The sequence below is a fragment of the Microcaecilia unicolor genome, chromosome 6 (genome assembly GCF_901765095.1).
Source record: "Microcaecilia unicolor chromosome 6, aMicUni1.1, whole genome shotgun sequence".
In the NCBI taxonomy this organism is placed as follows: Eukaryota; Metazoa; Chordata; class Amphibia; order Gymnophiona; family Siphonopidae; genus Microcaecilia; species Microcaecilia unicolor.
The window spans coordinates 147010063-147037531 of NC_044036.1; the positions used below are offsets into that span (position 1 = coordinate 147010063).

The following is a 27469-nucleotide window of genomic DNA, read 5'->3' on the forward strand; positions in this document are numbered from 1 at the left end:
CCAGGGACTAGGCTAAGAGTACAAGCCCGACCCCTCCCTCTCCCTACTCCTCATCCATAAACATGTACTTTTTCCCATCCATACCATCCTTAACATGCATTGATAAGCAAACTTCGTCCCCTTGGGCTAAGAATTTTAATATATGGCATCCATATCCCGAGGAATGTCTTCCTACGCTTAGGCGATGATTTCGAATCTCTAGTCTCCCAAGAAGCTAAAAGGTGCACCCGATTACGCCAATGCCAGTAGGCGGGCGCCTCCGGAGAGGTCCAATATTGCAGTATACACTTTCGAGCCACCAGACTCAGCTTTCTACATAACAGAGTTGTAGGAGCGCTCAATGAAGCAAAAGCCCTTGGTTGGTCTAGCAAAAACTGTCCCTCTGTTCCCTGAACTTTATGCCCTAACCTGATCAGAAACCCTCGAACCCGCTGCCAAAACGCTCGCACCTGTGGGCACTGCCACAATGCATGATAGAAGATGCCTGGACCCCCCCCCCCCCCCACCTCCCACACACACACACATTTACAACAGGTAGAACTAACCTGCCCTAACATATGAGCCCATTGTGCTGTGGACATGTATCCCCGAAGGACTATTCTGTACCCACACTCTCTCAACCGCTCATCCGTACTAGCTGCCGAAGGCCTCTTAAAGTGGCCTCCACATTCCTTAATGTTAATGCGTATCCCAAATCTTGTTCCCATTTTTGTTTGAGTCCATCATACCGTCTCTGGTGTATACACCGCACCAAAGCCCCATTCAAATCAGAGACCGAATGCCTTTCTGCTACCAGCTCTTTGAAAAAACCTCGGATTCGGTCTCCCCAACGTCCCCTCAAAGAAGGTTGATGTAAGGACTTAATATAATGTTTAACTTGCACATAGGCAAACCTATTACCCCAGGCCACTCCCACCCTATTCTGAATAGCTTCAAAAGGCAACACCTCCCCATTATCACACAACAAATGCTCTAAGCGCACAAGTCCCTGCTTCCCCCAAGCATCAAAAATCGGATTATCCATCCCTGCTTGAAACGCCACATTTCCTACTATCTGTAAAAAGTCTGTGACACATGATTTCCCCCCCCCCCCCCAGTTGTCGTACCCACCACTGCCACACCTCACAAAGTGGCTGCAGCAACACATTGTTTTTTAATCATGGGGGTATCATGCTACGAGGCAGGTGCAGTAGCGCCATTATATCATATGGAGCAAAAAGAGCCTGTTCAAGATACGTGGGTGTGTAATATTGAGTCGATTCCAACCAGTCCCCCAGATGACGCAGTAAACATGCCTGATTATAAATGAACAAATCTGGGTAACCTATACCACCTTGTTTCCAACTCCCAACCAACATTTTCTGACGCGTTATCCGTTTCAGATCTTTCTGCTGCAAACGGATAGGCAAAGTTTGTAGAACATACAACCAATGGGGAAACAGCACCATCTGGATCAAATTTATACGCCCCATTAAATTTTTAAAAAGTGCTCCCTAGGGTGCCCGGTTGGTGTCCTGGCATGTCGGGGGGGGGGGGCAGTGCACTAGAAATGCTGGCTCCTCCCACGCCCAAATGCCTTACATTTCGCCGGGTTTGAGATGGCTGGCTCCGGTTTCCATTATGGCTGAAAATCAGAGTTGGCCATCTCATCTAACCCCGGCGAGCGATTTGGCCGGCGCCAAGTGTATTTTGAAAAAATGCTTGGCTCCGCCCCTTCACAGAGCCGGCCCCGAAGATGGCCGCCCATCAATTTGGCCGGCGCCATTCGATTATGCCCCTCCAAATCAACTAGGGCATAAGGTAGGAGAAATAAAAGTTTTGGACAAAATAAAAAGGTGATCTGAGAGTAAGACCAAGAGCGGAATCAATAAAGGCAAGAAATAGTAGTAGTAGTAGTAGTAGTAAATGGGCAAGCTGGTTTTTTGAAAAGTCTAATACTACCATTTCTGTTAAGGGAACAAATGGATTTGCACATGATTTAAGGTATTGCATGACTTCACTTTTAAGAGGCTGAATCATCAGGAGTTTCTTCATAACTACAGAATGGGAAATCATTCCTCAAGGAGTAAAACCCAAACCTGTGCTGACTTGGAGAGCAATAAAGACATAAACTGGATATTTTGTGGGCACTCCAGGGGCAGAGTTGGCACTTATATGGTTCTTCATAGCCAGTTAAGTGCTGAATATCATACTTAACTAGCTATTTTTTTTCACCAGCTCTGTATACCCAGAAATTCAGTGCCAGAGTCCAGATGTGGCAGGTGCAATGCTACTGGCGGTCAGCAAAACGCTGATCGTCACCAACTGAATATCACACACACACAGAGGCCAATAATGAGCTTGAAAAGAACAGAATGGATCCAATGAAGGTCACACAGCAATTATTTATTTAAAGTAAACCTGACGTGGCCATGTTTCGCTCAAAGGCTGCACCAGGGTAATGCTAATAGGGTTTACAAACAAACTCCCCCTATTAGCCAAATTGAATTCCAGAAAGCAAAGCAGCAGACCTCCTTCAAAGTAGCAGCGCCTTCATCTGGGATCCCTTCCATTCTTTGGTTAATTTATGGATCCATATCACTCTCTCTTTTTTGGATTGGACACTAATAAGCCTGCACCACAGCAATCAGTGTTTTTTTAAAATGCTGGCTGTCATGTTTTTTCCTATAGCCAAATATTCTGTACCAGGCCATTCCTGAATATTTGCACTGAACAACTAGTTATTAGGTAGATGCTAGGAGTTACCCAGGTACCACAGATATTAGGCTGCAGAAGCAGGTAGTTACTTAGAACAGCCATTTTTCTATCCTGAGTTAACTGGCTACCAACCTAGGTACCACTGCTGAATAAATGGCTTATCAAAATAAGCCTGGCTCTTCTCTCAAGTCTTTAAAACATTTAGTGACTGACTGACTATATACTCATTCCACACACTGTAATTTAGACCAGTTAATTATATCTTGTTTAAATGTACAAAGATCTTACCTTGAGTTTAGCCACCCATCTGTTTATCCCAATTGACTCCGTACTACCCATCCTGTCCCCATCTATATATCTGTACTTAGCCTCTCAGCTACATGGTAAGCTGTATTGTAGAAATATCTAAATATTTAGGTGTTTCATTGGTATTATGCTGATATCATATTATAGCTATGTTATTTGAATGTTTTTTCATGCTGTCTATTTTGTAATTGTTTGTATTGTACTGTACTGATAGTCTCCATATTTCTCTTATATGATTGTTTTATAATACTGTTAAATGTGTATATTTATGATACTGTATCATGTTAGTCCTATTACTAGGTTTCAATTTGCCATTTCCAAGTATTCCTCATTTATTGTATACACGTTTATATTTTGTCATTTTAGTACTGTTATGCTGTTAACAAACTTGTAAGTTTTATGTACACTGCCTTGGGTGAATCTCTTCATAAAGGTGGTTAATAAATTCCAATAAATAAATAAAAGAAATGTCTAGAGGGGCTTAGTTATCACTGAGGGTTACCATTAAGACATGTTACTTTAACCGTTAACCCCAGTTATTAGTACCTAGTCTCATAGCTTCAAATGGAACCAGTGGTAACATTGCACAAGTTAGTAGTCAAATTGCACAAGTTAGTGGTCAAATAACACATCTTGGTGAGAAACTATCAGTGTGGGCTACTGTTAAGATATGCTATTTTACTGATAACCCCAGTTATTAGTAGCTAGGTCTCATTACATAAAATGGGACCTGTGCTAAAATAGCACAAGTTAGTAGTCAAATAACACATCTTAATGGTAGCCCACATTGATATTTCCCCCCTTTAGTGTGAAGAGTTTCAGTCTCTAGTAACCAAAGCTGATATTGTGATGTCATAATGCCTCATTCCACCAATGCCTAAGAGTCAACCTCATCAGTGATGTCACAATGGCTTGATTCTCCTATACTTGGCTCACTTTTATTACATATAGCAGTGATTCCGATTTCTAGAGACTTTTCTTTTTTCTTTTGTTAAGAGGGGGAAGTTAAGATGTGTAATTTTACTGTTAACCCCAGTCATTATTAACTAGGTCTCATTTTATTAAATGGGTCCTGTACTAAAACAGCACAAGTTAGTGGTAAAATAACAGTGATAATGTCCCCACTAAAATACTAGCACTTACGTATAAGTGTACAGTTACCCATGAAAGTGCCAGCAGGGCACCTAAGCGTTATTCTGCAATGGCATACTTAACTTACATAGCATGTAATGCAAGGTGGCAAGGTGGGAAGGATATGGATAGGGCTCCCAGTTATTTGTATACCTTACAGAATACTGTAAGTTGCATGAGTTCCTGCTGCATTTAGGTGCTTACAGTTGCACTGGCTGTATGGCTGGTGTAACTGCAGGCGTGTAAATGTTAGGTGCTCTGTTACCAGGTTACGCTAATATTCCATAATATCTGGTCACTCAGATGCCATCACAGAATAGGCTCCGACCGCATATCCTCAGGATACCTAGATGGAAGTGCCCAATAGTAGAGCATTGGGAATTAGTAAAAATGGATTCTTTGGGTTTAACTTCCAGTTCAAATGTTTATTGCTAACAATGTGCAGAAAACTTGCACTCAGACTCAGTCCAGGTAAATTTCAACTTGGTTCAAGTCTGATGTCAGGTTCTGTTCAAGATCTAGCAAGAAAATGCATCAACATTTCTCAGGATTCCATGGGAAAATCCGACTAGATTCGTGGGAATCTGCACACACTCTGACACAGATTTGCTAAACACGGAGAGGGTTTGATATAAAATGTTACTGTGTCTGAAAAGAACTGTTTCTATTTCTTTTCTGGCCTCAAGTTCAAAAATCAGAGCTAAGCTGCCAGGATGTTGACAATCACATTAGCAGGAAAGGACCGTGAGGATGTTGTCATCTCTCAAACCAATTTATGGAACCCACAAACATCTCGCAAGTTCATCCCACTAGTCTGCGAACTGTAGTTTAAAAAGCTTACAACATCCATTTGTATCTAATAGTATTAACATTGTATTACTTTGTGAGTTTCCAGCAAGGGGCAGTGTCTACCATCATTGAAAACCAAGTTCAGCATGTCACTATGAGAGGATTCAGGGCAGTAAAGCAAAGTATCAGCGAATTGCCAGTACATTTCTAAATGACTTGATGCTTAGTTTAAATCCTCTGCTGTTGGTTTGGTTCATTTAGATACCATAAACAGAACCTCAGTGTGCCAGAGCAATCCTTGTAAAACCAACCTCAGTAAATCAGAATTTAAGTTTGAACATGAATACTGCCACATTCAAACTAGGACAAAGGTGACTCAAATTATTTGAGACAAACTTTGATGACCTGAACTAAGTTAAATGAGGTTTGTCAATCTCTTGGGTAAAGTATGGTCTACTGTACATACACGTACCAAAAGAAAAATTAATTTAAAAAATCTGCTTGGTTGTTATGACCTGGTGAATGTGAGCCCTTGTACTCCGACTGAGCACGGCGAAGATGAAGTGGCACCGCACTCGATCAGGCAGCCAGACAACCCCTAGCTTCACCTGGGGAGCGACCACCGTTCCCTGGGAGTTGAGCCCCCAGGTGCAGGCGGCCACCAGGACTTCTGGAACCAGCTGGAAAACACTTAAAACCCTCTGGGGCAAACTCAGAAGCTTAGGGCTTAAAAGAAATGTATTTTATCAAGAGCAGTACCCCACAGTTAAAGAGAAATATATTGAAGGCACATTAATCTACAGGAATTTTAGCTCATTAAAAATATTTTTTTTGGAAAGGAATGGTTTCATCTGATGTAAATATTTCTCCATTTAAGTGACACTCTTGAAACTACTGTTTTATTTCTAGACATTTCCCCATTGTACAGGACATTCCAAACCACATGTGGTTTCATGAGATAGCACATTACTTGAATTGTTTACATTATCTCACAGTAACATATGTGTTTTCTCTTTCGTTGTTCTTTAAATGCAAACGCAAGAGATCTTAGATATGGCTTCTTGACCTTTAGTTTGTCAACTGAATCCTGACTGTGTTAGAACTGCATTTTATATCATTCCTTCCTAACGAAGGAATATCTCCATTGTTGGCACCATAAATGATAAATCAGGAAACTGAGATGACGGCAATTGTTATTTATATGAAAGCTTGGTGTCTCAGGGGCATAGCTATCAATGGGGGCTGGTATTAAGATGTATTATTTTACCAATACTTGGAGCTATTTTAGCATAGGTCCAATTTTATGCAATGAGACCTAGTTACTAGTAACTGGGGTTCATAATAAAATAATGGTAATATCCCCTTGATAACTTCCCCCTTAAAGAAAAAAGAAATGTCTCTAGAAATCGAAATGTAACAGAAGTCTTCCAAGTATAGGACAATCAAGCCATTGTGACATCACTGATGAGGTTGGCTCTTAGGCATTGATAGACTGAGGCATTATGACATCACAATATCAGCTCTGGTTACCAGAAACCAAACTCTTCACCCTAAGGGGGGAAGTTAAGATGTGTTATTTGACCACTAACTTGTGCTGTTTTAGCACAGGCCCAATTTTAGCAATGAGACCTACCAGTCAATATTTAGTGCTATTTAACCGGCCAGGAACAGCTCCTGGCTGGTTAAATAGCACTTAACCAGCTATCCACAAACATTCAGCAGTGGATAGCTGGTTATCTCCTGCTGAATATTCGTGATCAGCGCATACCCTGGATTCTATATAATGCATAGATTTAGGCACCAAAATTGGTGCAGATTCTATAACACCCTGTGTAACTTAATTGGCTTAACAAGCTAATGAGCGATGATAACAGCACTTAAATAGATAATGAGCACTAATTGGCACTGATTAGAATTTAGGCGCACAGGTTGCTAAGCATATTCTGGAACGATGTGTGCTGAACTTATAATGTGTGGAGGCAAAAAGGGGCTTGGTTATGGGTGGGAAAATAGGCATTTCATGGGCATTCCAAAATGTAGGCACCTAGTTATAGAATATGGCCCAGTGGCCTAAATGGATGTGTGCAGATATCAGGGATGAAATAGCAACTAAGTGTATTCTATGATTGGCGCCTATATAGACACTGATTATAGAATAGCTTAGTCAGCACTGATTTTTTAGGCGTCACGGAGCCGGCCAAACTTCAAGGGGTCGTGTCGGTAGGGTAGCGAAGGCGGGATGGGGGCGTGCTCTTGAGATGGCCAGTTTCGCCTGATAATGGAAAAAAGAAAGCCGGCCCTGACAAGCATTTTGCCGGCTTCACTTGGTCCTTTTTTTTTCAGGGCCAAGCTTCAAAAAGGTGCCCCAACTGACCAAATGACCACCGGAGGGAATCGGGGATGACCTCCCCTTACTCCCCCAGTGGTCACCAACCCCCTCCCACCCAAAAGAAAATGTATATATATTTTTTGCCAGCCTCAAATGTCATACCCAGCTCCCTGACAGCAGTATGCAGGTCCCCGGAGCAGTATTTAGTGGGTGCAGTGCATTTCAGGCAGGTGGACACAGGCCCATCCCCCCCCCCCACACCTGTTACACTTGTGGTGGTAAATGTTAAGCCCTCCAAATCCCCCCAAAACCCACTGTACCCACATGTAGGTGCCCCCTTCATCCCTAAGGGCTATGGTAGTGGTGTATACTTGTGGGGAGTGGGTTTTGGGGGGCTCAGCTCCCAAGGTAAGGGAGCTGTGCACCTGGGAGCTATTTTTGAAGTCCACTGCAGTGCCCCCTAGGGTGCCCGGTTGGTGTCCTGGCATGTCAGGGGGACCAGTGCACTACAAATGCTGGCTCCTCCCATGACCAAATGCCTTGGATTTGGCCAGGTTTCAGATCGCCGGCATTAGTTTCCATTATCGGCGAAAACCGATGTCGGCCATCTCAAACCCGTCCATCTCTGACATTTGGCTGGCCCCAACCGTATTATCAAAATGAAAGATGGCCGGCCATCTTTTTTGATAATACGGTCCGGGACTGCTGTTTGCGGCGATGACCATATAGATGGCCAGCACCGTTCGATTATGCCCCTCCACATCATGCAATATAGCCAGCTAGCTGCATATATTCAGTGCTAAATTAACAGGCTCATTTTCGCAAGAGAAGGACGTCCATCTATCGACATAAATCAGAAGATGGACGCCCATCTCCCAGAGAAGTCCAAATCGGTATAATTGAAACCCGATTTTGGACGTCTCCAACTGCAGTCCGTCGCAAGGATGTCCAAATTTCTAGGGGGCGTGTCGGAGGTGTAGTGAAGGTGGGACGTGGTCATGCCTAACACTTGGACGTCTTTGACCCATAATCAAAAAAAGCAAGGACGTCCATGATGAACACTTGGACATTTTCACCCGGACGTGTTTTTTTTACGAATAAGGCACAAAAAGGTACCTGAAATTACCAGATGACCACCAGAGGGAATCAGGGATGGCCTCCCGTTACTCTCCCAGTGGTCACTAACCCCCTCCCACCCTCAAAAAACATGTTTAAAAATATTTTGTGCCAGCCTCTATGCCAGCCTCAGATGTCATACTCAAGTCCATGACAGCGCATGAAGGTCCCAGGAGCAGTTTTGGTGGGTACTGCAGTGCACTTCAGACAGGCGGACCCAGGTCCATACCCCCCTACCTGTTACATTTGTGGAGGAAACAGCGAGCTCTCCAAAACCCACCACAAACCCACTGTACCCACATCTAGGTGCCCCCTTCACCCGTAAGGGCTATGGTAGTGGTGTACAGTTGTAGGTAGTGGGGTTTGTGGGGCTCAGCACACAAGGTAAGGGAGCTATGTTCCTGGGAGCATTTTATGAAGTCCACTGCAGTGCCCCCTAGGGTGCCTGGTTGGTGTTCTGGCATGTCAGGGGGACCAGTGCACTACAAATGCTGGTTTCTCCCACATCCAAATAGCTTGCATTTTGACGTTTTTGACATGGATGTGTCTTTGGTTTCGAAAATCACCGAAAGTCAGAAACATCCAAATGCAAGGACGCCCAAATCTAGGGACGTCCAAATTTAAGGACGTCCTTGGATTTGGACATCTCTGACGGTATTTTCGAAACGAAAGATGGACGTCCATCTTGTTTCGAAAATACGGTTTTCCTCACCCCTGGATTTGGATGTTTTACAAAGACACCCAAATCACAACTTGGACGTTTCTTTCGAAAATGCCCCTCTATGCGGCCTTATCGAACAGCACAAATAGCAGGCCTATCTTTGGCTGTAATAAACTTAACCCACCAACACTGAATATTACCTTAGCCGTTTAAGTTTATAGCAACCGAAAAAAATCCTCTGTGTGGTAGTGTGAGCGGAGTTGATGCAGGAAGCCTTCATAAAATACATCCGGACAAGGGAAAAAAATGAAACAAAATCCCTTTATTAAACAAATACTAAACCCTGTTACCTCACAAGTACAGTAAATAAAGAATAAGTTCTCTTTAGGTTCAGGAGCAAACTTCGCACAAGCCTGTAGCTGACAGGCCTCAAGCCCACAGTACATACAGCTACTTGCAGGATTGCACAATGCAGGGCTGGCTCTAACCAAACCTCAAGGGCAGGCTACCTTAGCCAGGTTCTGGTAGCCTACACATAAGCAGAAGAGATTTACACTGCAGGGCGGCTTCTCTCCTCCCTGTTCTGTGCTGAGGGCTTTTACTTCCTGCTCACTGTTGAGCCCCACCCTCATGGACAGACAGCTTAACATCCCTATGTTGGCTCTACTTCAGCCTCTGACATGGCAGGTTTAGGACCACCTGCCATAAGGTGGCTGAACTGAGGGCCACCGAGAGACTGAGCCGGGCCTGGGGCAAGGCCACCCCTGTTGCCGCCGCTGACCCCCCCAATCCCTACCACTGTCGCTTCCCTCTCCAGCTCCTAGGCCGCCGATGCTGCAGTCCCCAGTCTCCACCCGCCCACCCCCAGCCCCGTCGACAGCCTCCCTCCATCTGCCACCAGGCCTCTACTACTACTACTACTACTACTACTATTTAGCATTTCTATAGCGCTACAAAGCATACGCAGCGCTGCACAAACATAGAAGAAAGACAGTCCCTGCTCAAAGAGCTTACAATCTAGGCCCCCTGCATTAAAAAAAAAATCTCTAAATCGGCAGCACAGCAATGAGTAGCGCCTCACCTCTGTGTGAAAGCGGCAGATCGCCTCCCTTCATGCCCACCCTCACGGAAACAGGCAGTTACATCAGACGAGGGCGGGACACAGTGAGGGAAGGCCCGAGGTGATCCGCCGCTCTCAAACAGACACGAGGCGCTGTGCTGCCAACTAGAGACTCTCCCTTTTCGGGACTGCAGCGCTGGCGGCCTGGGAGCAGGAGAAGGAGGCCCGGGCCCGGGGAATTTTGTCCCCCCCTGCCCCCCCCCCCCCTCGGCGGCCCTGGCTGAACTGCAACCTCAGTGAGGGAATGTTCCTTGAGACATCTGCTACTCTATCATTCACTCCCTCACCCCTGGATATTCAATGCCTGTTACTGGAAACGGCCCGACACTGAATGTCCGGGCTCAGCATTGACCGCTGGACTTAGCCAGCCTGCCTCCAGTGGGCTGAATATCAATATAAATTTATTGTTTGTATACCACCATATCCCTGATAAGGGTTCACTACAGTTCACGTTAGGTAAGGTGGTTGTCCTTAGGGTTACATCAGTGAGTGGGAATGTTTCACAATTAGTTAAAGAGAAGTTTCACAATCTACTTAGACATGTTACATATTTCGTTGGTTTTATATTTTCTGTAAAGATATTATGTATGCACTCGTTAATCAGTATCGTTGAATAAGTAGGTTTTCAGTTTTTTCCTAAGGGTAATATAGGAGTGTTCTGGACGGATTGAGGAAGGTAGGAAGTTTCATAGGTGAATATCGGCTCCCTAGTTACTAATAACCTGTCTTAACGGTAGCCCATTTTGATAACGTCCCACCTCAGTCATAATACTGATTTCCATTCTAGCTAGCATTTTAGTTCTTACACCTCCAATCTGAAAGCCTGATGGTATAGCTCTGTCTAGTTGAGAAGAAATATCAAGGGGTTAATTCTATAACTGTGCGCCTATATGTAGAGGCCAAGATGGTGCCTGACTGGCACATATTCTATTATGGAAAGAAGGCACCCACTTTCCTTTATAGAATATTAATATATCTGAGTAAATACACATGCATGCACTTAGGTATAAGCAGTTACGCCAGTCATAAAGCTGGCATAAGTGTATGTTCTTATGTTCCAGAGATATGCATGTAACTTTTCTATTCTATAAGTTACGCACATAAGTGTGAGTCCCGCCTGGACTCCGCCCTTGTGGGTGCCTATCTACATTACTGGAGATATGTGCGTGATTATAGAATAACACTTAGGTATACATGGCATGTACAGTATGGACTAGATTCAGTAAATGGTGCTCAGATTTGGGCGCCAAAAAAAAATGAGCGCTGAGCGCTCCAGGTTGGGCACTGTTTATAGGATAGTGTTTAACGCTGGAATCCATTCCTAAATTTGGGTGTGAGGATTTTCATCAACTGAAACCTGGTGTAAATCCTCATACCTAAATTAGACATGGATCCCCCAAACTCTATAATAATGCGTGCATTTTATGAATGCCCCTGACCCGCCTATGCCCCTCCCCTTTTCAGTTGCACACTAAAAAATTTACACATGCATCTAATATAATAAAACACACCCTCAACGTTCTGAGGACAACGTTCTGAAGCCATCTGACGTCACTCCCAGGCTGAAGGGTTCGTGGATTCGTGGTGTGAAGCCTTCAAGCCAGCCAGCCGTCTCTGCCCCGCCCTTGCGTCAAACGTCATGATGTCGAGGGCGGAAAAAAAACCAAACAATTCCGGCAGCGCAGCGTCAGGGAAGGAGGCGGCGCTCCCAACATCTCTAGCCTTCCCTTCGCTGTGTTCCGCCTTCTTCTGACGTCAAGGATGACGTCAGAAGAAGGCAGAACACAGCGAAGGGAAGGCTAGACGTCGGGAGCGCCGCCTCCTTCCCTGACGCTTCGCTGCCGGAACCGCCACGGAGGTAAATTTAAAAAGAAGGAAAAAAAAAAAGGAAGTTGGGGGGAGAGAAGAGGGTGGCCAGTAAAGTTGAACAATGGGAGCGGGAGGGCAGGGGAGAAATGACAGCATGGATGCGAAGGGGGGGGCATGGATGCGAAGGGGGGGGGGGGAAAGAGGGCGGGCCAGGCTGGGACATGGGAGAGAGAGGAGCATGGATGCGAGGGGGGTCATGGAAGGGAGAGAGGGGACTTGCTGGAAAAGGTTGAATGGAGGCGGCAGGGGACAGAGGAGCATGGATGGGCATGGATTGGGAGAGCAGGGCTCAGGGAGAGAGGGGAATTGCTGGAAAGAGATGAATGGAGGGGGCAGAGGACAGAGGAGCATGGATTGGGAGGGCAGGGCTCAGGGAGAGAGGGGGAATTGCTGGATAGGGATGAATGGAGGGGACAGATGGGCATGGATGGATATGGATTGCAGGACAGGGCTCAGGGAGAGAGGGGAATTGCTGGATAGGGATGAATGGAGGGGGCAGGTGACAGGAGCATGGATGGGCATGGATTGGGAGGGCAGGGCTCAGGGAGAGGGGAATTGCTGGATAGGGATGAATGGAGGTGACAGATGGGCATGGATGGATATGGATTGCAGGGCAGGGCTCAGGGAGAGAGGGGAATTGCTGGAAAGGGATGAATGGAGGGGGCAGGGGACAGAGGAGCATGGATGGGCATGGATTGGGAGGGCAGGGCTCAGGGAGAGAGGGGAATTGCTGGATAGGGATGAATGGAGGGGACAGATGGGCATGGATGGATATGGATTGCAGGACAGGGCTCAGGGAGAGAGGGGAATTGATGGATAGGGATGAATGGAGGGGGCAGGTGACAGAGGAGCATGGATGGGCATAGATTGGGAGGGCAGGGCTCAGGGAGAAGGGAATTGCTGGATAGGGATGAATGGAGGGGACAGATGGGCATGGATGGATATGGATTGCAGGGCAGGGCTCAGGGAGAGAGGGGAATTGCTGGATAGGGATGAATGGAGGGGACAGGTGACAGAAGAGCATGGATGGGCATGGATTGGGAGGGCAGGGCTCAGGGAGATAGGGGAATTGCTGGAAAAGGATGAATGGAGGGGGCAGGGGACAGATGGGCATGGATTGGGAGGGCAGGGCTCACACTCTCTCTCTCATATACAATGTCTTTCTGACTCTCACTCTCACACACTCTGTCTCACACTGTATCACATTCACTCTCTATGTGCCACACAGTCACTCACACACTCGCTTGGTCTCATACACTCACTCTCACAGAGAATCTGTGTCTCACACACACTCTCTCTCTCACCCACACACACACACTCTCTCTCACACTGTGTCTCACATACACACTTGCAAACACTCTCATTCTCACACACACACTCTCTCACAAACACACTCACACCCAGACTCACTCTCTCTCACACACACACACACACACACACACACACACTCACACTTTCACTCTGACTCTCAAACAGCCACTCTCACATACACTCTCCCAAACATACACACTCCGAGGAAAACCTTGCTAGCGCCCGTTTCATTTGTGTCAGAAACGGGCCTTTTTTACTAGTCTTTATAGAATACCGCCTAGCAAGATGCATGTGTAAATTCAAATTGTTGCCAATAATTGATTATTAGTGACCAATAACTACGCAATTAAATTACGTACACCAATTGGGCATGTACCCAAATTTGCATGCACAATTTTGAGCACCATGGTTTACAATTTGGGGGTATATAATTGAACAGAGGACACGTCATAAGGGTGGAAGTTATCTGTTATCTCGTTGGGAAAACCAATGAAACCAGCAAGCAATCCATTCAAAGTTTATCTGTTCCAAGAAAAAGACTTTAGTCAAAATAAACTACTTCAGTTGAAATTATTTCATAAACAGTGCATTTATCACAGGTGGCATCCATCTACACCCAGTCTTTCACAACATGCACAATTATATCTTGATTAGCGTTATCCCTCCAAGGAGAATTGAAGCAACCTTTCAGTGATCAACATTGCTGCTATCCAGGAGCATACACTATTAGGGGCTGAGGAAATATACTTAATATGAGCATTCAGGCCAAAAATTGCCATTTTGTATAGTTCACAGGATTATTTTTTGTTTGTTTTATTCAGGATTTTTTAGGTTTCATTTTTATTGTTTCGGGTGCAATGTCCTCAACAGTTTGTGTGTTTATCACTTGGACATTTTTTTATTTTCGAAAATGGTCCAAAACATAGATACACTGAGCACAACAGTGTCTAGCAAATGGCCACTTTTGAAAAAAAAAAAAAAAAAGAAGACATTTTTCAGGTTCGAAGATGGCCACATTTGTTACTGGATTTTTGGATGTTTTCTGCAAAACGTCCAAAGTTGGATTTAAATGTCATATCAAAAATGCCCCTCCACATGTCTTTATAACAGATCAATGCTAAAACTGCTGAAATCGTGGCTACATTCAGCCATGTACATTTACACCAAGTTGGGAGGAAAATAGTAAAGTATAATACATCAAAATTATGTATAGCAATTTATCAATAAAATATACAAATTCCCAGTCTCTCTTCTGCAGCCTCTCACTCAGTACTCACGAGATTATGGTCTCTTCAAAAAGTATCTGAAGCATGTCAAGGATTCGGTCTGAAATGGTGTAAAGACAAATGAGAGAAGGAATAAGAGGTGACAAATATCAGGAAATATACTGCACAAGGCATTTACAAATGAACAGAAAATCAGTTTTGAAACCTCCCCTTTTATATAAGGGTGCTTGAGGCCCTTATTGGCCAATCAGATTAGATTTTTTTCAGGGCTTTTTATTTATTTAAAATTATTTATATCCCATACCAACTTCAAATTTGGGTGGGCTATAACAAAACATACACAGTAAAGTAAAACATCAATCACATACAGTTTAAATCAAAATCTAAAATACACATAAAAATCAAATAAAAATGTAATACATCTGAGTATACTGTTTGACTGTACTGTCAAAACTCCTAATCCAGGAAAGAATTGAGCAAAAAATGTGCTTTGAGTAAGTTTCTGAAAGCCAGGCAAGATGGTGCATTGCAGACTGTGTCAGGTAAAGCATTCCATGTGGTTGGCCCGGCAGATCGAAAAACAAACTCTCAATAGATGTTAAGCTGATCAGTCTTAAAGATGGTACTTCTAGTAGTCCTTTATTAGCAGATCTTAATGGGTGAGAAGGCGTATAAATTTTCAAAAGGGAAGCGATACGAGAAGAAGTATTGTCATATAGGGCTTTGAAAATCAACATCAGAATCGTAAAATAAATCCTAAAATGAATAGGTAGCCAATTAAACAGAAGAAATACATGCAGAACATGAAACTATGAATATCAAGCGTGCTGTAGTTGTATCCTTATCTCTGCTTAAACAATGAGATGATTGCTAAATTGGGTTCTTAATTGTACAGATGTTACAGCTCTTGGGTGTGCAGCATTAAAAAAAAAAAAACATCATGCAATTATGAGCTGGAACCACACCACAAACAGAAGCCTTCAAGTCAAATGAAAGACATGGAAGTAACCCCAATAAGGAATGAGCACACAAGATGCAGCAATTCTCTGTCTCATAATAGAAATAATGAGCTTGTTAATTAAAAATGGATTCTCTATTCATATTTCTCCCTGATGGAGTTTTAATTTCAATCCAAACTGATTATCTTGGAAAGATGAGGAGGAGGGAAAAGGGATTTCATTCACATTTCTAATCACTTAAGTATTTTTCAGAAATGGGACTTTTTTTTTGTAGGCATGATGACTTCAGAAACAAAAGCTAGTTCTCATCATGCATGCTATTGTTTTGCCACAGATGTCTGTCATTCAACTTTAGTTACTCTCTAAACCTCCCAAATAAGTCTCTTTAATCAGAGCAGAAGACACAATTGTTTGGACAAGATTATAGGGTGATGTCTATTGGAGGTGACACCTGCTGATACTGGGAAGACAACATTCAAAAGCTCTGCTTTATTTTTGGAATAATTGCCTTGCAAGATGCCTACTGGAATTTGTAGATTTCGTATGTGGGAAAATAGTTTTGGAACAAAACTGAGAAGTAGGACTGTTAGCTCCTAGTTTCATCAGCTCAATAGTATGCACATATATGACGATTCGCCTGTGCATACCAGTTTGCATATGGGCATAAAATTGGAAGAGAGTGCACATTAAGAACTGGATTCTATAAATTTGTATGTCCAGATTTCCAACTAGTGTGCAAATTTGGGCACACAAATTATAGAATAGTGTCAGTTGCACGCCTAATTCATTGTTAAATTAGGCGCCAATTGGTCTTGACTACCAAGAATAGCCTTTAAGTGGCATTAATTGGTTCTACTTGGCATTAATTTTTAGGTATGCATGCAAATAACTCCACTTATATTTCACAAATCGAATCCCACAGTCTAAGATAACAAATGACAAAATAGTAAACTAGAACCAAGAAGTATGACCAACAGCAATACAGACCCAAATATTTCTATAATATGCATAAAGATGGTACTCAACAATTTCTACTAATTACTTTTCTCCTTTCTTTTTTTCTTTTTCTATTACTTTTTTATATATATTAAAGAGAGCCCTCAGCAAAAAAAAAAACACTTTTTTTAGGCAATACATTTCTTTGCCAGGTGGTATAGCACTTCTTTCATTGGGCAGCTCTTAATTTTTTGTATGTGCTATTGCCTATCTCAGTAGTGCCCCAATTCCAAATAAATAAATCAAAACGTGAACTTATCTCAAAAAGGTTTTTAAAAAATATCGCTTCACTCTCCTGAAATCGCTATCTTCAACCGATTGACTGGCTTCTAGGGGCATTTCTAGGGGAAGCCAGTCAATTGGTTGAAGATAGCGATTTCAGGAGAGTGAAGCGATATTTTTAAAAAACCTTTTTGAGATAAGTTCACGTTTTGATTTATTTATTTGGAATTGGGGCACTACTGTGCACATTTCATGACTTTCATTCCGACCTGAAAAAAAAATGAACATGAAAATTATAAATTTCATAGTATCCATCCCTAGTAGGTCCAGTCTATTACAATGTGCTCAAATTTGTCCACATTAAAATACAGGCATTCTGGGAAAGGGGCATTTCAAATTATACTCATGGACGGGTTCAATTCTGGTCGCTGTATCTCAAAATAGATATCGCGGAATAAGAAAAGGTTCAAAGAAGAGCAACCAAAATGATAAAGGGGATGGAACTTCTCCCATATGAGGAAAGGCTAAAAAAGTTAGGGCTCTTCAGCTTGGAAAAGAGACGGATGAGGGGAGATATGATTGAGGTCTACAAAATCCTGTTTAGAATGGGTAAAAGTGAATCGATTTTTTTAACTCTTTCAAAAAGTACAAAAACTAGGGGACACTCAATGAGGAGAGCCATGGGATAGGAGGTAGTGTTCTATTGTGGATTAAAAACTGGTTAAAAGATAGAAAACAGAGAGTAGGGTTAAATGGTCAGTATTCTCAATGGAGAAGGGTAGTTAGTGGGGTTCCCCAGGGGTCTGTGCTGGGACCGCTGCTTTTTAACTTATTTATAAATGACCTAGAGATGGGAGTAACTAGTGAGGTAATTAAATTTGCTGATGACACAAAGTTATTCAAAGTCGTTACATCGCGGGAGGATTGTGAAAAATTACAAGAGGACCTTACGAGACTGGGAGACTGGGCATCTAAATGGCAGATGACGTTTAATGTGAGCAAGTGCAAAGTGATGCATGTGGGAAAGAGGAACCCGAATTATAGCTACGTCATGCAGGGTTCCATGTTAGGAGTCACGGACCAAGAAAGGGATCTAAGTGTCGTCGTTGATGATACGTTGAAACCTTCTGCACAGTGTGCTGCTGTGGCTAAGAAAGCAAATAGAATGTTAGGTATTATTAGGAAAGGAATGGAAAACAAAAATGAGGATGTTATAATGCCTTTGTATCGCTCCATGGTGCGACCGCACCTCGAATATTGTGTTCAATTCTGGTCGCTGTATCTCAAAAAAGATATAGCGGAATTAGAAAAGGTGCAGAGAAGGGAGACGAAAATGATAAAGGGGATGGGACAACTTCTCTATGAGGAAAGGCTAAAGCAGCTAGGGCTCTTCAGCTTGGAGAAAAGGCAGCTGAGGGGAAATATGATAGAGGTCTATAAAATAATGAGTGGAGTTGAACGGGTAGATGTGAAGCGTTTGTTCACGCTTTCCAAAAATACTAGGACTAGGGGGCATGTGATGAAGCTACAATGTAGTAAATTTAAAACGAACCGGAGAAAAGTTTTCTTCACTCAGCGTGTAATTAAACTTTGGAATTAGTTGTCAGAGAATGTGGTAAAGGCGGTTAGCTTAACGGAGTTTTAAAAATGTTTGGACGGCTTCCTAAAGGAAAAGTTCATAGACCGTTATTAAATGACTTGGGGAAAATCCACTCTTTCTGGGGTAATGCAGTATAAAATGTTTTGCACTTTTTTGGGATCCCTCCAGGTATTTGTGATCTGGATTGGCCACTGTTGGAAACAGGATGCTGGGCTTGATGGACCTTTGGTCTTTCCCAGTATGGCAATACTTATGTACTTATGTAGGTTACATGGAAATACTTTCAAATCAAATAGGAGGAAATATTTTTTTCACTCAACAAATAGTTAAGCTCTGGAACGCATTGCTGGAGAATGTGGTAACAGCGGTGAGCATATCTGGAGGAAAAGTACATAGTCTGTTATTGAGATAGACATGGGGAAGCCACTGCTTGGTAGCATGGAATGTTGCTACGATTTGGGTTTCTGCCAGGTACTTGAGACCTGGATTGCCCACTGTTGGAAACAGGATACCTGGCTAGGTGGACCATTGGCCTGACCTAGTATGGCTATTCCTTACGTTCTTTTGATGTGGCACTAATGCACTTAATTTTATGCCTTTATTTTACGTTTGCATACATAACTCAAGTTTCATACTTAACGTATGCAGGTATTCTGTATGTAGCCTGATTTGTTGTGGTGGCTCCAAAGGCCAACCAGATTACATACAGGGCCGGATTCAGCAAATGGTGATGAAAAGTAAGCGCCGGGAGAAATTCACACTCAGCGCTGTTCTATAAAGGGTGCTCTGGGCTGAATGTTCTTTATAGAATAGCCCTTAGTGCATATTCCTGAGCCCAGCTTTGGGTGCAAGAACTTTACCAACTGAAACTTGATGTAAATCCTGATGTACAATTGGGCGTACGGCCCCTAAATTCTATAACTCTGACCCACCAATGCCCCCTCCCATAGCCACCACCTCCTTTTTGGTTGCACACATGAAGATTTGAACATGGATCTTTATAGAGTCTCATGCAACCAGATCCACATGCAAATTCAAATTAAAGCCAATTAACGTCAATAATTAATGATAATTTGAAAGGTATTAATCCACAAACAAACCTTTTCCAGAGACGGGAAGGCAGCAGAGCTGGAGGACCTGAATTGAGGTTGAAGGGGGGCAGACTCAGGATTAATGTCAGGAACGGAGAGGGTGGTGGATATGTGGAATTCCCTCCCGCGGGAGGTGGTGGAGATGAAAATGGTAATGGAATTCAAACGTGGGTGGGATAAACACAAAGGAATCCTGTTTAGAAGGAATGGATCCATGGAATCTTAGCGGAGATTGGGTGGAAACTCCGGTAATTGGGAAGCAAAACCAGTGCTGGGTAGACTTCTAGGGTATGTGCCCTGAAAATGGCAAGGACAAATCAAACTTGGGTATACATATAAAGTATCATATACCATGTATAATGAGTTTATCTTGTTGGGCAGATTGGATGGACCGTACAGGTCTTTATCTGCTGCCATTTACTATATTACTACAACAGTTATATTATATTATATTTGTAACATTTATACCCCGCACTTTCCCACTCACTAGCAGGTTCAATGCAGCTTACATAGTAAGTCATGTTAACAAAGTGTTATAAAATGGATGTAGCTATAATATTGTAAGTAGAGAGGTAATCATTTATGTGTGGATAGGTATTGATAGTTATTGATTGTTAACAGCTCATTAACTAATTTATTTGCATGCAAATCTCAGGATTGCACACAATTTAGAGCACCGAAATTTGTGCACTATTTATAGAATCTGGGGGACATGGTTTATCTTGTTTTAATTCACAACCAAACTTCAGGTTCTCAGCAGAGAAGCACTTCGCTCTGCTTCGCTCATGCTGAATTAGAAATATAGCAGACCAAGGCAGAAACTGAACAAAATGGGTTTGGCACTTCCTTCCCTTCTGGCCTTGTACGCTCTCAGACTGACTCAAAAAGTGATGTGGCTTTCCCTTCTACCAATAATGGCTTGGGGCTTAGGGCAATTGCTTGGGTTGCCCAGACCTGGTGACGGCCTGCAGCAGACAGTGTGGGTATTTCCAGTGCATAACTCACACTATCAGTAGCTTGCATTGGTGTCAGCTTTTTAAAAAAACCAGACATAGGTAACTAAATATAAATTTCCATTCATCCACAATTATGGGAGAAGCAGAGACAAAGGAGCATTTCAGTGAAAAGGAATTCTACTTAGCCTAGTGGTATTCACTGATGGACCTTGAGGGCAGTAAACAGATCAGATTATCTGGATGCCCTTATTGAATATGCATTCTTTCTCACACAAGAAGACAGAATTGCATCCCCCCCCCCCCCCCCTTCTGTGCAGCACCATTGGTTGCCTGTACAATATCGAATCCAATATAAGATTCTTACAACCACACAAATTATTCCACACCAGTGTTTTGCCTTATTTGTCATCTGCTATTATAGCACATACTGTATCTAGGACACTAGGATTATTACATGACAGTCGATACCTCCTGTTTGAACTGCTCACTGAGACTCAGATATGCATTCTTCTGCAGTGCACCTCTGCTTTCTTCAGATTTAAAACGGGACTGAAAACCTAATTATTTCAGCAGGCCTAGGAGGTTTATTGACAACTGATGCAGATAGTCTTGGAGCAGGCTGCCACTGCTTTTTTTCTTTGTATTCTCTTCTCTCCTATGTGAAATGGTGTTCCTTTCCTATTTTATTTATATTTTAATTTGTAAGCCGCTCTGTTGTGTTCTCATGAAGGATGGTATAAGTCAAATAAACCATAATCATAATCATGAGATAAATTTGCATACGTGCTACCTCCATTGTATGCAGATCTATACGATGCATATTCATTAGGGGTATCCTGAAAACCCAGCCCATATATGTCTTTCAAAGACTGGAAGTGAATACCACTGAATTAGCCTATCAAAGACTGCAGGTTAGTCCCTTGGACTTCACTCCTAGTCTTTGAGGGCCATCAACCTGTTAAGCAGTGGCGTTCTGACCCTAGCTGACACCCGGGGCGGATCGCCGATGCGCCCCCCCCCCCCCGGGTGCAGCCCCCCCCTGGTGAAATTGACACCTCTTCCCCCCCCCCAGCGAAATGACACCCTACCGGGTGCACGTCGCTGGGGGGGGGTGCCGCGGCGCGCGCCTGTTGCCCTGTCTCCGAGTTCGCAATTTGCATGTGTTCACTGCTCCCTCTGAGTCTGCCCCGGAACAGGAAGTAACCTGTTCCGGAGCAGACTCAGAGGGAGCAGTGAACACATGCGAATTGCGAACTCGGACTGAGACAGGGCAACAGGCGCACGCCGCGGCACCCCCCCCCCCAGCGGCGTGCACCCGGGGGGGGTGTCATTTCGCTGGGGGGGGGGGGGAAGAGGTGTCATTTCAGGTGCACCCAGGGCAGACCGCCCCCCCCCCCCCCCCCTTGGTACGCCACTGCTGTTAGGTTTTCAGGATATCACTAATGAATATGCATGAGACAGATCTGCATACAATAGAGGTAGCATGCTGACAAATTCCTCATATGCATATTTGTTTGGGGTATCCTGAAAACATGAACTGTTGATGGCATCTCAAGGGCTGGAGGTGAAGACCGAGGGGCTAATCAACCTGATAAGATTGTTCTTCAGTGGTAAAAGACTCCCAATATCCTCACAACCACTCTGATTCCTTTGGCCTACCTCTGAAAAGTGTATGATTCATCAGCCTTCTCCCATACTAATACAATTTATGGATGGTTAGGAATAGATCTCCCTGTGTGGTCTACTCACATAAGGCTGATTTAGGACTTTGTTAACTTCAGTACAGAATGTAACTTCTGATGGCTCAACCACTGCCGATATGCTAGTTCCACATTCTTCACTGGCTCTTCACTGGCACTCTTCACAGGCTTCTTTCCTCCTCCCTTTTCAGAGCACATGCTCCCATCATCACTCTCCCAGGAAGAACTAGAAACTTTGGATGGGTCATTGCACTTCCTTTCCATGGAGCACAACCAATTAATCGCACAGAGGTGCACAGGACTGTGCCATTGTCCACTTTGATTTAGAAACTACTTCCTGATTTGATAAATTTGGCTTTGGTAGAACCAAAAACTACATGAAAATCATCTTGTTTGGGAATCTTTCAAGTATACATGTAACTTTACATTCATGCTGCTTACTAAAAAGCTGGCCTTTCTGTAGAAATAATCAGATATTTTTTTTTCTCTTTATCATTTATCCTTTATTAAGCCTTGACATACTATGTGGAGGGGAATTTTTGATATGATATCTACATCCAATTTTAGACGATTTGCTGAAAATGTCCGAAAATAATGTGGCGAACATAGCGATTTTTGAACCAGAAAAACATCTATCTTTTATTTTGAAAATGGCCATTTCTTAGAACTTTTGTGCTCAGTACATTTTTCTTTTGTGAACATTAAAAAAAAATGTCCAATGGAAAAACACACAAAATAAACTATTGGGGATATATGGGAGGCCAGCATTCTTAGTAAATTGGTCACACAGACATCCCAGCAGAGCATTGGGGCACCCTAAGGGGCAGTGCAATGCAGGGCTGCCGAGAGGGGGGGCAGGGGGGACAAAATTCCCTGGGCTTCCAAGGAGGGGGGGCGGCGCTGCAGTCCCCAGTCTCACCTGCCTGCCTCCTTGGCTCCGGGCCCCCTGCATTCGAAGAGGCAGTCACAGATCGCCTCCCTTCGGGCCATCCCTCCCTGTGTCCTGTCCTCGTGGAAACCGGATGTTACATCAGATGAGGGTGGGACACAGGGAGGGATGGCCCGATCTGTGACTGCCTCTTCGAATGCAGGGGGTCCGGAGCCATGGAGGCAGGCAGGTGAAACCGGGGACTGCAACAACAGGGGGAGTGACAGGGGACAGCAGCAGTAGGGGGAGCAATGGGGGCGGGGGCGGCAGCGACGGCTTTGCCCCGGGCCCGGCCTAGTCTCTCGGCGGCCCTGCTGCAATGGACTTCACATAAAAGGTCTCAGGTACACATCTCACCATTACCCCCTTATATTATATGGTGAGCCCTCCAAAACCCAGCAAAAACCTACTGTACCAACTGTATACTACTATGATAGCCCTTATGGCTGCAAGTGTCACCAACAGGGCCACCAAGAGGGGGGGCAGGGGGGCAAAATTCCCCTGGCCCGGCATTGGAGTCTCTCTCCCTCTCCTGCTCCCAGGCTGCCGGCACTGCAGTCCCCAGTCTCCACCTGCCTACCCTCAGCTCCATCAACAGCTCCATTCGGTCTGCCATCGGGCCCCCTGCATTAAAAAAAAATCTCTAACTCGACAGCGCAGCGCCTCGTGTCTGTGTGAAAGCAGCAGATCTCCTCGGGCCTTCCCTCACTGTGTCCCGCCCTCGTCTGATGTAACCTCCCATTTCCCTCAGGAAACTTTGGGCACCCCGTTCAATTATGCCCCTCCACACGGTTTATGTAGAAACACACTGACTTCACTGCTTCACAAGTATTAGATATTTCGCACCAATGTTTCTCTAAGCTGCACAGGAATCCCTCCCCCCATTCCTGATGGTTGGGTGTGGTGCATTTATATTGGGGGTCAATATTCAACATGATTTAACCAGGTAGAAATGGGTCTGGCTGGTTAAATCACCTGTTTGAGGTTAACCATTCATTTCCAGCAGCCCTTGATTAGTCAGCGCTGCTGAGAATAACCGGTTAATGCCAAACTCAAAACCAGCTATTATGGGGCATTCCAGGGGCGGAGTCAACACTTGGCCGGTTAAGTACTGATATTCAGAAAGAACTTAACTGGCCAGGTTAACCACATAAGCAAGACTGTATAAAAGTCAGTCCTATCTTTATGTGGTAACCCTTAGCCGGTCAAGTGCTGAATATCCCACTTAACCAGCTCTGCAAACCTGGAAACTCAGTGCTGGTGCCCGGACATGGCCTGGCATTGAATTTCTGGGTTTAGCACCAGCAGTGGTCAGCAAAATGCTAATTGCCACTGAATGAACATCAGGCCCATGGGATTTTCAGTCATGAGCAGAGCTTTTTTTTGAGGGGGTACTTGGGGGTACTGAGTACTGACACCTTTTCCATTGTCTGCTAAAATTCACCCATGGTCCCCAAGTTTTAAATGAAAGAGCTCAGGTTCTACACGACAATTTTGCCTTGTCATAGATTCTGTGACCGGTTGCAGGGAGTCTGGCTATTGTGGGGTGGGTGGGTCCTTCAGTGGCCACCCCACCCCTGAAATGTTGCCTGGCATTTGAGTACCAGCACCTTTTTTAATAGAAAAAAAGCACTGGTTATGAGAGATAGCTAGGTCCCTTGGGAGTCCAGCAGACCCCTCAATTAAAAATGCAATATTGAAGCTCCTACTGGAGGTGGAGATCTCCTGCAGCAGGTTTGACACAGATAAATATACCAACTGTTCTCTTCTAGTAAACTATCATGTAGTTGTGTTCATAACAAGAAAGAGCACTAAATGAGGTTACTATTATATGTCATGTCAATTAAGTATGTTCTGGATGATTTTGATGGACATGACACACTGGCTTGTCTTGATTCATTCAGACATAATGGTTGTATACTCCCAGCAGGATTGGTGTGTACTGACCTGGTTCTGTTAACTGCATTTTAATTTTACTAGGTGCTTGGCAGTCATTACAAGTTTAAAAGTCACCTTGGGAATAAGTTGGTTTATGGGATGAAGTAAGTACCCATAAAAATCTTGCATTTCTTTATTGCATATTTAGTGTTCTGGTCCTTTCTACCTCCACTCAACCATTTGTAATTAGTATGCAGAAAAGAGAAAACTGTTTAGTGTACAGGGAAACATCCAGGACTCTATTAATGCTGGTAAGAAACATAGCTTCCTTCTATTATGATGGGACACAAGAAATGAGCACAGCGGCAGGATCTTGGATAGGAAGAAACACTGTTAAAAACCTGAAATGACCTTTAAGGGGGTTGTGTTTTGTTTTGTTTTCCCAGGTTTTACATTGAAAGTATTTCCTTTCTAAAGGACAACAATACAGTAGAACTATTTTTCCTGAACGCAAAGTCTTGTGTTTTCAAGGTAATGTAACATGTTTTGATTACGAAGCCCTACTCAATGGCATCTCATTTAGGGGGAAGTAGCATGGGCTACTGTTAAGAAGTGTTATCTTATTGATAAACCTATATATTAGAAATTAGGTCTCATTGCATAAAATGGGATCTATGCTAAAATAGAATGAGTTAGTTTTAAAATAACACATCTTAATTGTAGCCCAAGATGATAACTTCCTTCCTTAGTGAGAAGAATTTCAGTCTCTGGTAACCAGAGCTGATATTGTGATGTCATAATGCTTTATTCCACCAGTGTCTAAGAGCCAACCTCATCAATGATGTCACAATGGCTCAACTATCCTCTACATGGCTCACTTTCCCCCCTTAGTGTGAAGTTTAAGTCTCTGGTAACCTGATATTGTGATGTCATAATGCTTCATTCCACCAATGCCTAAGAGCCAACCTCATCAGTGATGTCACAATGGCTTGATTGTCCTATACTTGGCTCACTTTTTTTTTTTATTACTTTTATTACATATATCAGTAATTTGGATTTCTGGAGAGATTTCTTTTTTTCTTTAATTAAGGGGGAGTTATTATCGTAGACTACCGTTAAGATGTGTTATTTTTCTGTTAACCTGGGTTATTGGAAACTAGATCTCATTGCATAAAATGAGAACTGTACATGCCAACATTTGCACATGGGTTACATGCGTAAATTATTAGAATAATGACATATATGCACATGTGTGTGCACATACACTGGTGTATGTCAAAATTCTTGCTAAGTGCAATTCTGTAAAAAAAATGCCATATCTTGCACAGAGCATATTTTACAGGTAGGTATACACATAGGCAGAGCTTGGGTTAGACCCACATTTATACACATAAAACTTATAGCCTGCTATAAGTTACATGTGTATCACCATCATTTCTATGGCTGATGTAAGTTATAGGTATTTATTTTTGCTGTTACGCTTCTATTCTATAGAGGAAAGTAGGTGCTTATATTCCTTTATAGCAAGGTTGTCCAACCTGGGTCCTTGATGTCTTCAATCCATTTGGGTTTTCAGGATTTCCCCAATGAATATGTATGAGATCTATTTGCATGCACTGCCTCCATTGTATACAAATAGATATCATGCATATTCATTGGGGAAATCCTGAAAACCCGATTTGGCGAGAGCCAAGACTGGACACCCCTGCTTTATAGAATTGACTCCATAATACTATTTATAGGCAACTCAGTTATAGAATCACCTCCTTAATGTGTACACAATATGTGCATTTAAAATGAATGTGTGAAAAAAAAAAAAAAAAAAAAAACTACCAAAACTTGGAAAATTTCTGAAAATAAAATTTTTGGTTGCACACATCCCTACCACTTACATGGGTTCATTGCATGTGCTTCAAGCATGGAAAGGGTCTCCTATGGTCACACTGTTATCCCATTAAAATCTTTTTTTTTATATGTGAAAATTGGTATTAGCCACAATCTCTGAGTCTTCTGCCAGAGTGGTGATTAGTAACTGTACTCTTGAACAAAAGACTGTGGGGCAACAAACAAGCCTTGGTACAAACTTCACAGGGTTCAAATCAGTAATCAGAGGTAATTTTGCCTTAATTATGGCCTGAAGAAGAACTGAACTTACCTAACCCCAACCTTTGGAATACCTCTAAACTATGCTGGTAAAATTACACACCTTATTAAACAGGGCATGTAATTTTACTGTCATATAGGACGGGCATATTCAAAGGGCCCACTTCTGTAGGTATAGTGTGATTTTACTCATGGAAATGGCTTTGAATATTGTACTGGTATAAGAGAGATGAACTCTTCTGGAAAGGAAACAATGCAGCCAAGATCTCCCAAACCAATGTCACAGGTACATACCATTCATTATAATAGTTCTCCCACAGAATCAGACTGGTTGGGGCAATTCTCAGACTATCCATTTAGGTGCAACAGCTGTGAGGACTTGATGCCTCATTTTCAAAAGGAAAGTTCCCCTGCCAAAATTACCAAGGATACAAAGTAAAACATGGCTCTGAGAATGCCTCCATCTCCTTCCCCCTCAACA

The 27469-nt window shown here is 43.3% G+C and overlaps 1 protein-coding gene across 1 annotated transcript in view; it reads left to right on the top strand.

Moving 5' to 3' along the window:
* FRMD4B (FERM domain containing 4B) overlaps positions 1–27469 on the top strand; it is a 214848-nt gene that overhangs the window by 52162 nt on the left and 135217 nt on the right. The window contains exon 5 of the mRNA XM_030205557.1: positions 25332–25416. Coding sequence (XP_030061417.1) covers positions 25332–25416 — 85 coding nt within the window. The remainder of the gene's footprint in view (positions 1–25331; positions 25417–27469) is intronic.